Source organism: Thermobia domestica, chromosome 17 (assembly GCF_964235325.1).
Source record: "Thermobia domestica chromosome 17, izTheDome1.hap1.1, whole genome shotgun sequence".
NCBI classification, from domain to species: domain Eukaryota; kingdom Metazoa; phylum Arthropoda; class Insecta; order Zygentoma; family Lepismatidae; genus Thermobia; species Thermobia domestica.
In genome coordinates, this window is record NC_137470.1 from 13,992,239 (window position 1) to 14,011,614 (window position 19,376).

Below are 19,376 nucleotides of genomic sequence, written 5' to 3' on the forward strand. Positions count from 1 at the left end.
GTTTCTAGGTATTTATATTGACAACAAGCTATCATGGGAACAGCAAATTAATTATATTTCTGGAAGACTCTTAAGAGTAATATATCTGCTAAAACAACTACAAAATCATGTTCCTGATAACTATGTCAGATCAACTTACTTTACTTTTTTCAGAGTATAATTTTGTATGGTATATTATTTTGGGGTAACAATTGTCATGTAAATAGTATTCTTCTAATATAGAAAAAGGCCATCAGAATTATTTCAAACGCAGACAAATTAGCTCAGTGGAGACCTTTGTTTATCAATCTTAAAATTATTACAATAATCAATCTACATATTTACACGTACTCCTCTATATAAAAAGTAATCACCAAAATTTACAACTCAGACAAGACATCCCTTCGTACAATACTAGAAGCAATAAACTCATAAATGTCCCATATCAATGACTGTCCAAATCGTTAAATAGCTATTAGACACTTGGAATAAAACTGTACAAGTTGCCTGCAACACTGACAAGTGAACATATAGATAGATTTAAAAATAAGTTATACAACTGGTTAGCTGCAACGCCCTTTTGTTCTTTACAGGAGTATTTTAATTGTTCAATAGAAATGTAACGTATTTCCTAATCTCGTGTTGAACTAGTATTCAAAATGCATATCGTTATCATCATTTATTTTGTAATGTCATTTCATCGTTAATTTAGTTATAGATTATTATTCATTTATAGTTATGTATCAATATTATATCTGATTTTGACGTTGCCTATTGCTATGTATAGCTTAACGACAATAAAATTCTTTATTATTATTATTATTATTATTATTATTATTATTATTATTATTATTATTCTACAAATACCAGCCAAGTCCAGCACTTGAAAATGATAAACACAAACTATTGGGATCGAGAAACCAAAACGGATGTAACGGTACTTGCAAATAGATCCGACATCAAATTATCAATTAAACGGGGCAAGAAGTAACCCTCATAGATGTAGCAGTACCATTGACTCATAATACACGAACAACATTTAGTACGAAAATAAGCACATATAAAGACCTGGCAGACGAAATCAAAAAGTTGTGGAAATGGCAGAAAGTTACAGTAAGACTAGTCTTTATCAGCAACTGTCCCTAAAAATACTGCGACGCAACTGAAACAAATAAACGTGCAACATCTCCTAACAAACCTACAAACAATCAGTAATACTAGACACCTGTCATATGGTTAGGAAGTTCTTTGGAGAAGAAGCACTCTTCAAATAATCTGCACTTGCCAGAGACGGCCGTCAGATTATTAAACCGAGATACAACAGTAATAATAATAATAAATTTCGTTTTATAGTGTGAAGCTACGGTAGACTTCCAAGCCATGGGAATTCAATATTCAAACTTGAAGTAGTACATCTATAAGTACTGCTTGCAATAGAGTAATAAGACCAAAGGTAGAACTTGTTTCTTGGACGCTGAATACATATCAATAAGCCATTACTCGCTATCTCTTACTAGTTTGGTCTGTGGAGATTACTGTTGAAACTGCAAGTACTAATTGGGGGTATCACTTCCGGTTGTAATGGAAAAACAAATCAACGGTGAAACGTATTCTTGCGCATGGAGTCCATGTTAGAGAAAAAAATGCTTATACTTGTATTTATCTATTTCCGTTTAATCCATTAGACGATCAATTTGGTGACCGAAAAATCGTAGTTTCTCATCACTTTGGATTTGAACAGATAGATGAAAGTCGAGACAAAACTTACACCCTTGGGACGCTGAATGTGTATTAAAAAAGATAATAATAATAATAATAATAATAATAATAATAATAATAAAACGCGATAACTCCTACTGGTTTTGCTTTATGAAAGTAAGCACTGAAACCGGAATTACTAATAAATTTCAGCCACTTCTGATTTCGGTAGAGTGTTTTCTCGAGACGCTGAATCGATTGCAAAAAAAAAAAAAAAAAAAAAAAAAAAAAAAAAAAAAAAAAAAAAAAAAAAAAACTGTCGCTATCTATCACCGTTTCTGTTCTGTGACAATAAACGATAAAACTGAAAATGGTTGATTAAGTTCAATCCTGTGAAGCAGACCTGAAAGAGGGTGTAAGAGCAATCCAAATTTTATATTTTAGTGCCTTAAAAAAATATATATATATCATCGTGCTTTTCAAATGAATTGTGTGCTTTTATATATTAGAGAAAGTTGAAAGAACGAATATATATATATAAGGGTGTTTCAAAACAACAGCGACAACGTTTGGGAGGTGATTCCTGACACCAAGATAAGACAAAAAGTATAGAGCAAGCTGGGTGCACAAATGCTTCCTTTCGGAGTTATAGGCTGCCGAAAACATGTAAAAATGAACTTTAGAGGTCCATAGCTTCAAAACTATGGGACCTACCGTAGTCGGGCCAAGATTTTCTCCAGATATATCGGAACAACAAGCTAGTTCCGTCTTCAGTGGTAAAGCAACAAGGGTAAAAATGTATACGAAAAATACGGTATGAGAACAAGAATATATACCACCAAATTAGCGTAACGTAAAAATGAGTTGAGTTGAGTTGATTTGGAGTTTAACGTCCCTTTTCAGCAGCGAGGCTATATGAGACGTGGACCTACTGATTAACGTGGAATCCGAACCACATGAGCTCCCTCCGGGAATCGAACCCGGGTCTCCCGCGCCAAAGGCGCGTACGCTAACCGCTTAGCCACGGAGGAGCTCTAACGTAAAAATGAGTACTTGAATAGAACAAGCAGAACACAATGGAAGACTTTGAAGGAAGCGTAGTGTTCATGCTACGTCAATGTTGTCAAAACCGAAATACACATCAAAGGCAGGTAACTAAACTTTATCAATATTGCAAGAATCCAGATTTAACCTTTTTAGGATTTATCGTAACTCTTGTCAGCATGGCGTAGTATCGTCTTTGACAGCTTATTTAGGTTCTATAACAGGTATTTATGCCGGTGCTTTTCATTATTCAAGTCAAGAATGAACCAAAGAACACCCCATATGCGTTTTGGAACCGGATGATCTACTTGCTGGCGCCAAGTGGGGACGGAAGGGCGTGATTTGTTTTTCTTAAGGCAAATTTCAAAAACTTTTCACGCCTTTAGTTTCAAGATATCACACTGAAATTTTGCCTTTGAGATTCCTACGTGAACCTGGGACCGGGCCCAAGGGGTGCAAGTGTTCCGAGGAAGTGATTTTTTCAGAAAAATCCGTTTTTTCCCGATTTTTTCGTTTTAGGTGGAAGATACGGACATGTGCTGGAAAGAGCTCGTGCCGTTGGAGAGAACTTGTAATACTGAAAAAAATGGCGTTTAAACCATGATTCTAGGCCAAATAGTAATGACGCAGTGAATTTTTGTAATATATGGCCTAAATTTAGACTTTCAACAATTTTTTCCGCACTTTGTTTTCAAGATACAAGATTGAAATTTTGCACACGTATTATGTACATAACAATGTATTTAAAAAAAACTCAGATCCTTACGTCAACCCAGGCCCGGGCCAGATGGGTGCAAAAATTTCCAATTTAGTTTTTCTTCGAAAAGTCTTCCCTGGTTTTTCCCGTTTGTGGTGTATAATACGGACAAGTGAGTGGTACAGTTGGAAAGTAGGCTTTATGGTAAAATAATAATAATAAAACGAGGTATGAACCATGATCCTACGATAAATAGTAAGGAAGCAGTAGCTGTTTGAGTGAAAATCTAAAATTTACCTCAAAAGAGGAAATCCTAAAAGGGTTAAAGCCGGTTTATAGTTATGAATAAAAAATTATTCCTTAATTTATCGGTTTTTTTCCTGACCCTATTACATTAGCCTGTTTTATATTATGTGTATATTGCTTTACATGAAGTGAAAATCCCGACACACTCTCTTCCTTTGATCTTTTTTGACTCTCTAATATGTTCTTTAATTCGAGTGTTAATACTGCGCTTGATTTTACATGTATATGAAGAATTACATTCACATTGAGCACGGTAAATACCTGCCTTACTTAATGGATCAATAAAATAACTTTTAAGGCCGGTGAAATGCTTTTCTAAGCTCTTTGGAAGCAGATATGTTATGCTTTGCAAGAATACGTTGAATTTTTTCGATCATTGTGGCAAATCTAAAATTCCTAGGCACTTTTTTTAATGGCTTTTCTAGAAACTTCTACCGATTTACGTGAAATTTGGTGCTTAAAAGCTGATAAAGAAAATCAATATGTAATTATGTCGAAACAGAGATACACTTCCGATATTCTAAAAAATATCTCAAAAAATGCAATTTCGTTTCACATCCGTGCAACCCATTGCCACAGGTCATAAAAACGGTACAATCGATAACTGATTTTTCACCACTCTTGACTCTGAAAAACATAAAACAAAAATAGATGCATATTGCTTTGCTATTATTTATGGCCTTCTAAAAGTGTACAAGGCCGATATTCCTCTTCACCCAATCATAGCAGGTTTTAACTATCTGGCTTAGTATCCAAATGGCTATAATGATTGCAAGAGAGGCTTCAAATATCTTGTTAATAATAGCCTTGGCATTAAACAACAGTTGTCAGCACTTGTAAATGCTAAAACTATTTTGCTTGCATCCATAGACGTTGATATATGCTCGTACATACCGTTGGAACTTACTATCAATAGCGCACGATCTTGGTTATTGCATTTTAGTGCATCTGCTTATGAAACTCATTTTCTACGACAACTGCTTGAGGTCTACTTAACAACTAATGTATTACAATTTGAAAATCATTACTTTTCCCAGAACGACGATCTAGTCATGGGGAACACACTATCTCCGACACTCTCAAGCATTGTTATAAACCAGATAGAAACGTCTATATAATGACAGGATGCATTTAAGTGTATTAGATGTTATCGTTATGCTGATGATGTTTTACTATTTGTAAGTGGTAAAAATACTCCTTTACAAATAGGACAGTTCAATAATCAGCATCCTAAGCTGAAGTTCAATCTGATAACTGTCTTCTTTTTTTAGGTTTACTGATTACCCGAGATAAATTTATAACAAAATTATATCAAAAATCAACTGCAGGTACCACTTACATACATCAACATTCAGCCTATCCACCACTGTACAAGGCCAATATTTGGAAAAATTTCTTTCGTAGGGCAAAGTGGCGTATTTAAAGAGGGGGCTTCCGGGCTGAAGCATCCCCCCGAAATTTTATTTACTATATTAAAGTAAATGAAATATCTTGCAGAATTTTTACATTTCCAGGAATAAAGTTAGCAAAACCGTCCCGAAACGAAATTGTAAATACACCACTGGTAGGGCATTACTAATTTGTGATCGTCCAAGTGATTTAATGATGAAATATAGCTTTTATATCAAATATAACAAAAGAACGGTTACAAGTTGCGTACCTTTCAAAAAAGGTTTAATCGAAGTCGTAGTCGTAATAGGAACTCGTACTGATCTACGACTTCGATTATATATAAAACCCTCAAAGAAACAAAAACTTGTATAGAAATTCTATATTTTTCACAATTATCGACAAAAATGCAACGTATTCTTGCAAAGCATATCATATCTGATTCCAGTATTCATTCAAAAAGTTGAGAAAAGCATCTCCCCAGCTTTAAAAGTTACTTTCTTGATCATTATATAAGTCAAGTATTTGTCGTTATCAGTGTGAATGTGATTCTTCATATAAGCCTATAGGTGAAACCAAGTGCGATATCAACACTCGAATTAAAGAACACATCAGAGAATTAAAAAAAAAAAAAGTCACAAGAAGAGGGTATGTCGGGATTATCACACCTAAAGGAACACTACACTACACTTGATATAAAACAGGTTAATGTAATAGGGGCAGGAAAAAAAAAAAGAAAAAAAACGAGAGATTAAAGGAACATTCTTTATCTAATATAAATAAAACAAACAGTTTGTGTGACTGTGTGCGGCCTGGGGACCAGACAAGTGGACCGAGAGTTACCAAATTTTGGTCGCGGGTACCTTGGTCCAGACCAAAACGAAGCGTTTTTACAAAATTCGAACCACGGGGGGTCTCAAGGGGGCCTTTACCGGGACATATAAAGTAGTAGAAAATGACCGATATTAGTGTCGAATTCATAGTTTTCGCGGTCGCCGAGATCAATGGTGAAACTTTGATCGCATTAACTTCCAAATTCACCCCGTTCGGCTTCGGGCCGGGGGTTACCGGGGAGGGGGTGAAATACCGAGACATGTAAAAATAATCCAAAATGACCGATATTAGTGTCAAATCCACAGTTTTCGCGGTCGCTGAGATCAATGGTGACACCTCAATTAGCGAAAACTTCAAATTCAGCTACCATTGTATGCGGGCGGGGGAGGGGGTACCAAGACATGTAAAAGTAATCCGAAATGACCGATATAAGTGTCAAATCCATAGTTCTCGCGGTCGCTGAGATCAATTGTGATACTCCCACAAGTGTTGACTTCCAAATACAGCCCCCATCGGCTGGGGGCCAGAGGCGTTTTTTTTTTTTTTTTTTTTCAAATTTCGAACCATGGGTTGTTGGGGCGTTTACCGGGATATGTAAAAGTAGTAGAAAATGACCTATATGTTTTTTTCTTTCGTTGGTCAGTTTGTTTACATAGATATTTTATTTGACCAATGCGAAGAATGAATATTTCAGCTAGTTGATAAATTTAAACTCGTTTTAAATCTGGATTCTAGTAATATAGTTAAAATCTGGCTACCTACCTTTGACGTGTATTTTGGTTCTGGCAACAGTAACGGAGCATAGACACCACACTTCCATCAAACTCAACTTTCTTTCTTTCTTCCATTGTGCTCTGCTAGTTTTTTCTAGTATCCATTTTTACGTTACGTTCACTTGGTGCTATGTATTTCTCTTCACATACCATATTTCTCTTAACCGTTTCTTCCTTGTGGCCTTACTACTGAAGACGGAACTAACTTGTTGTTCCGTTATGTCTAGTGAATATTTAGTTTTCTCATAGGAGGATAAATCGGTAAGTAATCAATTTTTTATTAATCCCGTTCTATTTTTGTGATTAAGACTTACTATTTTTAGTCGAAATGTTGAAGAAACTACTCTCATTCAGAGGATAAAAAAAGATACGACTAAATAAACTAAATCGATGGAGTCACTTTTGTTCAAAATAATCTGAGACAAAATCACCTCTTTTACATCACTAAGCTATTGTTTCTGGATTTTTCCGACGGAAATGAATGGGAAGTCAAACATGACGTACTTCTGCCAATAATTTCTTTCCATAAGTTTCATCAGATAAATGTATTAATACGCAACTCACAGTGTTTTAGTTTCGCGTTGACTTATAAGCATTATAGTGAAAGAGTTTGCTTACAATTCCTAAATCTTGAAGAAGTAGAAAAATAATCAGCAAAGAAATATGTCTGCGTGAAAATAAATATTAAAAAAGGTGATTTGCTTTCCGAGTAATCGTCATATTTAGAACCGTAAGTAGAAGCTTTAGATGCTGAGAAAAGTGAAGTGATTAAATTACTTGGCTCCTCCACTGTCTCATACTAGATGCAAGCCCCTGGTACCTCACAACGATCTACCTAGAAATTGTCGCCGACTCTGCCTGCTTACATCAGTAAATATTGAATCTTTCAAGATTCGAATCCTTCTACAGATTCAAAGGTTGATATCCTGCAGTTGAAATATGCACTCAATACTAATTTAGTTATAATAGGAAACTTTCGAATGAACTGTCTTTAAAATTATTTTGCGTTACTTTTTTCCCTTTCACTCACTCAGTTGTGTAAATACAAAACTTTACAGATGTTAAACTGCAACCTTGGTAGCAATTTCAAAAGCCAGCTATTTTTGACATGGTGGGAACAAGAAACGGGTAAATTCTTTGAAATTTCATTTTTAATTATCATATTATTATTTTATTTTCCAGATTCATTCCTATCGTCTCGGAAGCAACAGTGGATTGAAAGTATAAACCAGCTCAAAGCATGAAGCAACCCAGCACTCGACACCATTACTCCAGAAGCTCTTAATGGAGAGTGAAATAAAATTGAATATCGTTATGACATATGTTGAGCTGTTTACTGAAACTGCTAACGTAAAAATGGTTTACCTGAAAAATAGAATTTGACCAAAGCAAATTACTTCTCATGAATAATAGTATTATTAAATAGTAATAAATAATAGCACTATTATTTATTAAAAGTAATTTTCTTTGGTCAGATTCTATTTTTAATGAAAGCACAGCAGTTCGAAAGCTAGAATGAACGGCATTCAGGTAAAAATGTTGTCTAGAATTATTTTAGTTAGTTCAGAATGTGTTTCAGTTGAAAGTATATAATTTGCTTTACCATAAGAAATAAGCTGCTGAATCTAATTAAAATAAAAATAAAAACGTTTACGGTTTAGCCTCTACCGTATCTTTTACACTGGTCTCACTAAACCCTACTATTAAACCTTGAAAATAAATAAAGATCACGGACCTAGAAATAAATTCTGTTTTCCAAACGATTTCTGATTTTAGTGTGGTATATAGCACGTGGCCCCAAATTCGATTTCTGAGGAAGCTACCTGATTTGAAAACTAACATACTCCGAATTAGAAACCCAGAAATAGTGGCGGTGGGTGTTAATGTCCGGACAATGGATCATCTATTATAGGGTGATACTTTCGGTATAAAAGCCAAGAATATGCTAATATGTCGAAGATTACGCATTAGAGTTTAAACATGCATATACGACTACACACCTTGGTGCACGAGAAGCATATCGATACTAAAGGAGGTCCTGAAAATATTCCCCAATATTGTCCAAACAAAGCTGAAAGAGAGGCTTCATGTCTTTTTGAGCATGCATACCTTGGTGCATGAAAAACATACCGATACTAAAAGTGGTGCTGAAAATGCTCGCCAATACTGCCCAGGTAGAGCTGAAATAGTGGCTTCATGTTTGCGAAAGTGGCCTGTAAATTGTCCTGTAGCCTTTAAGGCATTAATCGCAGCAATTTTACGTCGAATACTGTTTTCCTTTCTACCAGCATATTTACTCAAAAATGCTGCCTGACATTGTTTAAAGGGATCCAGCAGTTATGAATGATAAATACACGGACCTCTTTGTCTATTATTCTTTTTAGTATCCCACAACAGGACGACAAGACAGTGTAAAGAGAGCAGTACGCGACATGGAGTCGAATGGCAGTCGCTGTCTTGAAGACAATAGGACTTTTCTTCATCCTTTCCCAATGTCCTACTTTTCTTTAACGCAAACGGCCTATCCGGTGTCAATGATGTGAACAGACTTTGGGGGAGGTCGCTGAAATTCATCCGGAATGTATAAGGTCGCTGAAATTCATCCGGAATGTATAAGAGACTATGTAGATTCTATATTCCAGAAGCAAATTGTCCTAAAATGGATGGAACATAGTCAAAAAGCGCGATACATTAACATTAATATCAATGAAAAAATTAAGTCGTCCACATATCTTTAAAAAACTGTAGTAAGGAGATGGCGAATTGAAAGCTTATTGCAAACACATAATGAAGAGTTTAAGAACGATGTATATCACCTAAGATAAATATGACTAGAACATTGTCAAAAGTCAAGTTGTCTGAGTAAAATGAATAATAAGGATAAAGTATATGCATCTGCGAATTACACAGGGCGCCCCACGCGGAGGTTACGTGTTTGAAATATCTCACATCTGGATTTGCAATCTCCAGATTCGACTTAGCACGCTATGTGACTTTTGATCTGATCACGTGACACAATCTGGTGCTTATGGCAAACCGGATAGGCTCTTTATATTTGAGTTGTGGATTTTATACACGCTTTGAATATGTGTTTTCATATAGCATTTATTAACTTAAAGAAAAAGTGAATAATTCTAGAAGAACGTGTTATGTAAATGATACGTGAAAGGTAGTAGGAAGTATTTATGTCTGGTTTGTTTACGCTGTGGCTATTTTAACATAAATTTGGCAAACCAGATAGGCCCTTTAATCGTTATACATTTATTACTTGCTGAAGTATTTGATTTTTTTTTAAAGTACTGAAAGAATAACCCTGTGTAATGTGCGCCACCTGATCCTTCAGTACCGCCAGAAATTTAGTTTACTTTGAAAGTAATTTTGCTTAATAGAGAGAGAGAGAAAGGAAATATATATATATATATATATATATATATATATATATATATATATATATATATTGTTTTAAAATGAAATGACATGGACATTTCTTAGTAAAAAGTATGCACTAAATAAGTAAATCGCCCCAGTTAGAAGTATAACTAACAGTGGAACAGGAACTATACCTGGAGCTTTTACATCTTTTTGCTTCTTTGCTTCTACTCCAAACTTAGGTTGTATCTTCAAATAGTCTTCATTATAAAGTTCCTCTAATTTCTTGAACCAATGATTCCGCCATTCTTCGCTAAAATCGTATGTGTCTGGGTTTCTTCCTTGTTTCACCAGTTCCCCATACTTCTTATACCAAAAGGTTCGCCACTCCTCCTTATACAACGGATGTCGCTCCGGAGTCTTTCGATAAATATCAAATTCCTCCTTTAGTCTCGCTATCAAAGGATTAAGTTCATTCCTGTCATCTTCCAGCTTTTCCACATTTCTTTCCTTTCCATCTTCATCACTGCTAGAAGACGTGCTAGAGGAGGTAGAACTAAGCGACCGAGTTCTGCACCACTTTTTTCTACGTTTGGTACACTTTTCTTCAGAACTATCAGAGGAGCTCGAGTCCGAAGACTCGTAACTGTCTTGGCCAGAATCTGTAGAGGAGAGAATGATTTAGAACATTTAGTTTCATAAAGTACATTTTTCAAAGATTTAATATGCAGGGTCTTAGAAAAGTTGTCACAATATTTTGGGAATTCCTTACATCAAAACAAGAAAAGTTCATATGGACCTGCGGACGGAAGTGCATAGTTTCGTAGTACTCTACGTAGTATATTTCGTAGAGTTATAGGGTGCCAAAAACGTGAAAAAATGAACTTTAAAGTTCCATAGTTCCACTACTATAGGACCGATCGTAGTCGGGTCAAGACATCGCTGAGGAACTGGTATGCGAACTATCCAAATATCCGTCTTTCAGAACCTCTGGTACTTGTACAATCATTTTTAGAGAGGCTGTTTGGGAGTACTTGATCACTCTCCACCTACCTCTCCAAAAATTGGTGCGGAACTACTGGGGCATTCTTAAACGTAGATATGTGGATAGTTCACATACCAGTTCCTCAGTGATGTCTTGAGCCGACTACGATAGGTCCTATAGTAGTGGAGCTACGAGCTTTTAAATTTCACCTATTTCACGTTTGGCACCCTATAACTCCGAAACTATCCAGTTCTGAGCACAGGTCCATATGAACTTTTTTTCTTATTTTGATGTGATGAATCTGTTCCCAAAATATTGTGACACATTTTCGTAACACCCTGTATATATCAGAAAAATAGTAAAAACATTGTAAAAACACACATGTAAATAGGTATTATAAGCATTTTTCTTAAAGTTACCATCAAACAATGAAAATAAGAAATAGGAAGAAAAATAAAATTGAGAAAAGTAGTTGTGAAATGTCTAGTTAGACACCATACTAGAATGCTTTTCATCTGAAACATACAAGAAGGTATGGATTACGTCTATGATTCTAGGTAAAACAATTGATATATTACGTTGGTTATGAAAAAGATTGGTGAAAATACATAGATAGGTATGTATAACATACTTAAGCTATGATAAGAATGAAATGTGCTCTAATCTAACCACTGTAATTATATTCTGTGAGAAGTCATTTGATCATATGGTTTCAGGCTAGTTTTGCAATAGATCAGTGCTGAGCAGCAAAGTGCTCTGTGACGTAATGATCTCTCGCGCCTAGCTCCAAACAAGTTTGTAGCCCATGTGAGAGGATACAGCTATCGGAAGAATCTTCTGAGAAGATTAAAAAACAAATATTGCCAACTAATTATGTTAGAAAGTTTGCAAGAAATATTTTGTTCGTCTTCATGTGTTCTCAAGGGTAACTTTATGGGTAAAATCATCAGACATCAGTTTCTTAATTCTCAAAAACTGCAACGAGCCTAGTCGAACCGAGTCGGTGGCTCATCTTACTCGAGCTGGCTGGACCTGATGGCTCAGTTGAACCAAGCCGAGCTGAGCCAGTGGTTCAGGACTGCAGCCGAGTTGCTTGACATCTCTAATCTTGAGGAGCTAGCTGACGAAAGCAAGACGAAGTGGCATATTCGAGTTCCGATTGCTGAGGAGTGTTCGTGTAACATGATACTATATTGACTACTATTATTGCAGGTCATTTCTGATGTTCTCATTTACCATACAGAGCTCCTTCACGGTTATATGGATAACGTTTTTGGAGTTAGAGACTGGAGTTCGATTTCAGTGAGAGTTCATGTGTTTCGGATCCAACATTAAGCTGCGAGCCCACGTCTCATATAATCCTGGCTCTGAAAGGAACATTCAACATAGGAAAATGAAGTATCCATCCATTTACCTTAAAACGCATAAACATGAGACGTTAAGTACAGTAAAAGAAAAAGTAGATTAAATACCTATAATCCCCTTTTTCAATACGGTTTCAATGATAGTAGTTTTGTTATTTTCTTTCTTAGAGAAATACACTACGCGATTAGTATATAAACACGGCTAACAGAAATCATACTAGAATTTGGATCATAGAATGACTATGAAATATCTCTCCTTATTTTGAAGTGTTATGATAGTACTACTCAACCTGAATTGATTTATAGGTAAATATGTATATTATATTGAAGTAAGGGAAAGAAAATTGGTTGAGATGTTCAGGAAACTCTGGTTGTTCATTTTCTTTTAAAGATTACCTATTCAGAAATATATATATTTAACTCTCACAGTTCTAATGAAGCATTGATACAGTCAAAGTATATACAGGGTGGCTCATAATTATGTATATGTTTGACTGACTGTTGTATTTGTAATTTTGGACAAAAAGTTTCGATATCGCAACACTGCGTAGCGTGAGAGTGGGGATAACTGTCACTGGAGTTAGAACAGTTAGTGTGTGCCAGACAGGATGAACGAAACATTCCCGAACGGCTGGATCGGTCGACGTGAGTCTGTGGAGTGGCCAGCTCGATCTCCCGATTTCACCCCACATGAATTTTTATTATGGGGTGTTTTAAAGGACAAAGTGTATCAACATCACATACTCTTATATTAAGGAAAGGAGGAAAGAAGCCATTTAAACTTATTTTTACACATCAAATCCTCTGTAGGTGCGAATTTAATAAGAGTGAAAAACTGCATGACTGGACGAGATCTTCAGCATACCGTACCGATGCGTTAACCACTACACTACCCAGTCAACTCCCAGAACAGCAATACACTCTCCCACTGAGTATGACTGGGAGAGTGTATGGCTGTTCCGGGAAAGGAATGGGTAGCGTAATGGTTCTCATCGGCACGGTACAACGAAGATCATGGACTCGAGTTCAGGTCCAGTCATGCACTTTTCACACTTTGTATATGATATAATATTCTGTGTGTAGGATGCCTCAAAAGTAATAGGTATTTTGAAAACCTACTCAATACTTCTGATCTCTAATATCTCTTTTAGGCAAGGCATTGATTAAATAGTGTTGCTCCTTATGAATTATGTACATGTTTGGTTGCTAGTTAAATTAAATATTTCGACTCACCACAGAGAACCTTGATGAAATTTTATTATCCGAAACAACTACAACGATTTACTAAGTAAAGTGGTAGCCACTAACAGATTTTTTGAAAAGATGACTGGACGTATCAGAAGAAATAATCAAAAGTTGAGCTTCAATTAAGATCACACAGCAAATAAATCACAAAATAATTGACTTCTATGTACACTCATGTCCAAAATGATTGTCGCATATCTATAATTATCTTCTTGTAAGAATATAATTTGATAATGATTTTGCAGGGTACTTTTAATATTGACGCTATGTGTATAATCGAGAAATGTATATTTGTGGTAAATTTCATAGGAAAAGAATTATAAGTACGAAAATTAGAATGAGTAAAACAAAATTTTGATAAATGAAGAAGAAAGTTTTGTTTTGTTTTATTGTTCTTATTTATTGTTCTTTAGATATGAAATTTGCGACATACATGTCTTTACCGATTATACACATACTAACATTATAAGAAATACCGGGCAAATTCGTTATCAAATTATATTCCTACAACAACATATTTATAGACATGCGACAATAATTTTGGACATGAGTGTACCTAGTACAAGGATATCGTTACATCTTCTCGTATTGCCTAATATATTTCTGTATAGGTTAACAGAATTCTTGAGTTGAGTTGATTTTGTGTTTAACGTCCCTTTCAGCAGCGAGGCTATATGAGACGGGACCTATTGATTAACGTGGAATCCGAACCACAAGAGTTCCCGCCGGGAATCGAATCCTGGTCTCCCGCGTTAAAGGCGTGTACGCTAACAGCTTAGCCAGGAAAGAGCTCTAAACAGGATCTTTGTAAAGATATTTTAAATATTAGTTTATTCCCTAATGACATCTTTACTGCTTCCGAATATTTTGTTTCTGTGTTTTCGAGATAAGGGAAGTTAGAAACAGCAGATAAAAGTGCATTACGTAGAAAACAGACAGGCAAACCGAAGATATTGATTCCAGAATCAAATGACCTAATATATCAAGCTTGTTAGTCAACAGCTCTTATAGCAACAATAGCGTTATAGAGATACAGGGCAGATGGAGGAAAACATTCACAGAAAAAGAATAATGTGTCATGACATTAAATACACCAGCGAGAGCGAGCGAGCGAGCGAGAGAGAGAGAGAGAGAGAGAGAGAGAGAGAGAGAGTGAGTGTTCCAAATCAAGTCCTTTAGTAGTTTTTTTTTTTTTTCAGTTTAACATCTCACATTGGGCTCCGACGCTAAGGGAGACGGTGACAGTGATAATGAACAAAATGGTGGAATTGAAAGTGGGTGGAAACGGAAGAATCCCGAGAAAACCCCCTCACACAATATTTGTCTAATTATCAATAGATGTCTTTCTTTTCGAGATATACTAAATGACAGAGACAGACAGACATCCATAACAACCAAACGGAAACCGACTTGTACCTTTAAAAGGTGAAAGGAGTTGCAAAAAAGCGATACATATACAGGGTGTCACAATATTTTGGAAACAAATTCCTTACATCAAAATAAGAAAAATGTTTATATGGTCCTGTGCTCAAAAGTAGATAGTTTCGGAGTTATAGGGTGCCGAACACGTGAAACAAGTTAACTTTAAAAGTTCATAGGTCCACTACTATGGGACCTATAGTAGTCGGGTCACGATATCACTGAGGAACTGGTATGTGAATTATCTAAAATCCATGTTTAAGAATGCTCCAGTACTTGTACACCAATTTTTAGAGAGATAGGTGAAGACTGATCAAGTACTCCCAATCAACTTCTCTAAAAATGATTGTGCAAGTACCGAAGGTTCTGAAAGATGGATATTTGAATAGTTCAAATACTAGTTCCTTAGTGATGTCTTGACCCGACTACGATCAGTTCTATAGTAGTGGAACTATGGACCTTCAAAGTTTGTTTTCACGTTTTGGGCACCCTATAATTACTAAACTATGCATTTCCGACCACAGGTCGATATGAACTTTTTTCTTCTTTTAATGTGAGGAATTTATTTTAAAAAATGTGACACATTTTTTAACACCCTGTATATATGTACTCTTCAAGAGATAAACCATATTTTTTAGGAATTATTAGATAGGTGGATATCTATGTAGTACTCCTAAACGAGAAAGAAGAAACATGACAAAGAATCCATTTTTTTTTATCATGTCTGGTGAATCGATTATAAAATATTATTTCATTCATGAAACATGAGCGTGTAACAGTTATTAATAACACTTGCGGTAGCGAAGCCGTGACGATGTTCTTATTTGTTAATAAAGGCATTCTAATACTGGATTTTTGTTATAGTTTATGTCTGTGTTTCAAATTCCCATAAGAGAACATGCTTATGGTCGTCAGTGACAACTATAATTTGTTAATGTAATAGGAGTTGAAGCTTTCCTGATGTGATGCAAATATGTGTTCTCGGGATATCAGCAAGGCGAAGTTTTCGTTGTTCAACGTTTCGAGAACAGACACTATTCTCATCTTCAGGGAAGACATCACTCAGAGGAATTGTGTATACATACTATCTGGAGTGGACGAGGTGGGCTCTGATTGACTGATGGATTGTCCAATCAGTTGTCGGCCTGAAGACTAAGAAAAAACCAAGCTCAGGATATTGGGAAAGGAAAATAAAAGAAGAAATAGCAATTTTGCAAGAAGGCAGTAACCTCAACAGAGACGTTAGCTATCAACTCAGTAACACGTAGATTTCCGTAATCAGAAAGCACCAGCCAGCAACTAGTCACAGCCAGTATTTGGGTCAACAGCTGATTGCACAATCTACCAACCAATCAGAAAGCCCCAGGCACCGACCAGTCACAGCCAGTCAGTGGCTTTAAGTAGAGTGCACTTAGCTAACTGAAAATAGCATTTAAATAAACGGCTGATTCTATCTAATGCTCTTTAAGTATTTTATATCTAAGCTTTTATCACCCCCTGATTAATCTTCAATTTCAACAATAGCGAAGAAGAGAAATGAGTCTACGGAAGTAGTCCTAGGACTGTTTAGAAAAGATCACAAATACCTAGGCAAATAAAGAGCTTAGGCAAAGAAACAGAGAAAATAAAGAGGATACTTCGGAAAACAGGAATTAGAGCATACATGAAAGAAGGAAGCAAAATAATTGAAGTACTAACAAAAACAAGAGAATAGCAATAATGGACCAAGATCAAAGGTGGGTAATATATAAAGTGGGGAGCACGGATTGTAACAAAATTTACATAGAAGAAACAAGAAATATGGAAGAAAGGATAAAACAGCACAAGGATGATGTAAGATTGAAAAGGGACAACAACGCAATATATAAACATCAGAAAGAGGCAAACCATAGGATAGGGTGGGAAGAAGCAGATAAAATGGAACGAAAATGGAGAGAAGCCAAAAAGTTATCAAGGCAAGAGACAGTGGTGAATTGGAATGGAGGATTTGCGATAAATAAAGAATGGGAGGAGATTGTACTTAAAGAAGAAGAAAGAAAGAGAACAAATTAAAAAGAGAACATAATAAATATAATTAAAGAACAAAAATATATCCAGCTAAAAGGTGCATTTTTAATTGGACCAGTGTGCAGTTAAGTAAGTAAAAGTGGAAAAACACAAATGTTACTTTTTCATGAAGGGTCGTAGGGTAATTAAAAGTTGATGTCTGGAGAGTATATAAGAGGTGACCAACTTCCAAGTAGCCGGAAGAAGTGGAAGTCTTATAAAGACACAATTATTGGGTTGAAACTGTTACGTGATTGTGTATTTTTTTTTATATATTGTATCACATAGCCTTGCTCAGTGTGTTGTTGTGTTTATATTTGTTTTGTGTGCAAGCAAGTGAATATCTTCTTTATTTCTTGTCTTGTAATTATGTATATCTTTGTTGACAATAAATTTGCAACTATTTTTTTCATATATATATATTAATGTTTCAAATAAATAGGTCGAAGGAAGAGCCGTTATTTCAAGTTCTTTAAAAATATTTCTGCATGACGATTCCACTCTACTCCTGCTAGTATCCTTACCATTTTCTTCTTAAGCCTAAAGATGACAAGACTTTTAGGTGTACTTCCCGAGAACATCAATCCATATTTAGAATGAAAATTTGATTAACATATACACTTAGCTGTTATTACATTAATCTTATCTCTTACACATCTAACTGCATAACACAGTTTGCTTAACTTACTTCTTAAATATTCTATAGGAAGCTCCCAACTGAATTAGATATTTTTACACCGAGAAAGGTAACAGTTTCTGCATATTTAATTACTTTAACATCTATTTTTATTGTCCTATCAGTTTGATTATTTCTAATATTATGAAAATTTTGGGCAAATATTATATCAGTTTTAATAATTAGCCAATTTTTATTCATCCAACTTTAAAATGGGTTCATTACCAGTTTCCAATTTGAAGCTAATTCGCTTTCATCTTTTCCAATGACTATTATATTTTTATCATCTGCATATAGAGTCACACATGAACTGTTGGTACTCCCTGGTTTATAACTTCTTCACTCGAAACATATTTCTGATTATTGTGTTAACTATTCGTAAGATTTCAGTTATTTAATCTTCCATTTTTAAGATATGATTCAAAACATTTATTTGCCAGGCCTCTGACACCACAGCAATGAAGTTTCTCTAGTAATATAGTAAGATTTACAGAGCCAAAGGCTTTTGTTAGATCTAAAAATGTTCCTACTCAATAGCTTTTTGCATGCTTCAAGAAAATAAAAACGGGCTGTTCGGCGGATTTACCTTTCAAGAGATCACATTGTGTGTTGGATAAAAATAAAGTATTTATAAATAAGTTCCATTACCCGATTGAATAATATTTTCTCCAGAATTTTATCTATTATAGGTAGTAATGAAATCTGTCTATAGTATTGTGTTTCATTGCGTTTATCTTTTTTTTTTTATGTAACGGTTTAATTTTAGCATTTTTTGTTTATCAGGAAAAGTTCCTGTTGAGAGTGAAATATTTTACAGGTAACACAATGGGTGCTTTTCATCAATTTGTTAGATATTTAATCAATCCCATCCTAGTTCGAATTTTTCATTTGTTTAATTATAATATTTTTTCACTTTGTTAACGGTTTCAACAATATCGATATTTCACACTTTTTTTTATTGGAAATGCAATTTCAAAGCTATGTTTTATAGTATCATGTATTACCTCAATATACATCATTTACGTGAGTTAGCTCATAAATACAAGGTATGATCAAAAAGTAAGGTGAATGTAGTTGCACAGCGCCATCTATCGATGTTGTATCCATTTCAACTAGTAAGACCGGTAGCCTAAACCTTTGGTACAGTCAGTGTCGAATTTTGGACGAGTTTTGAGATGTTAGTTGGTTTCCAGAGGCAGAAGAGTGAGGATGTTAAGAGTGTCGCGTGCCAACATTAAATTTTGTTCTAAGCGACAAAAAAGTACCAAAGCAACTCAGGAGATGTCAAAATCAGTGTATGGCGATGAAGCGGTGCCATTGAAGACTCTTTACAAGTGGTATGAGCGATTCAAAAGCTGCAAGGAGTTAGTTGAAAACAAGCAACGATCGGGACTTCCTTCGACGTCGAAAACAGATGAAAATGTGTGAAAAGTGGCGCAAATGATTTGTTCAAACAGGCGAATGACTATTCGAGAGCTTTTCGAAGAACTAAACATCTCGTATGGACCCGTGAAAGGCAACTTAACTACCGATTAAATGGGCAAATGTCTTC

At 35.3% G+C, this 19,376-nt stretch overlaps 1 protein-coding gene across 1 annotated transcript in view; it reads right to left on the reverse strand.

The window, feature by feature from the left end:
* LOC145674673 (uncharacterized) overlaps nt 1-19,376 on the reverse strand; it is a 60,764-nt gene that overhangs the window by 13,514 nt on the left and 27,874 nt on the right. The window contains exon 4 of the mRNA XM_081744899.1: nt 10,284-10,751. Coding sequence (XP_081601025.1) covers nt 10,284-10,751 — 468 coding nt within the window. The remainder of the gene's footprint in view (nt 1-10,283; nt 10,752-19,376) is intronic.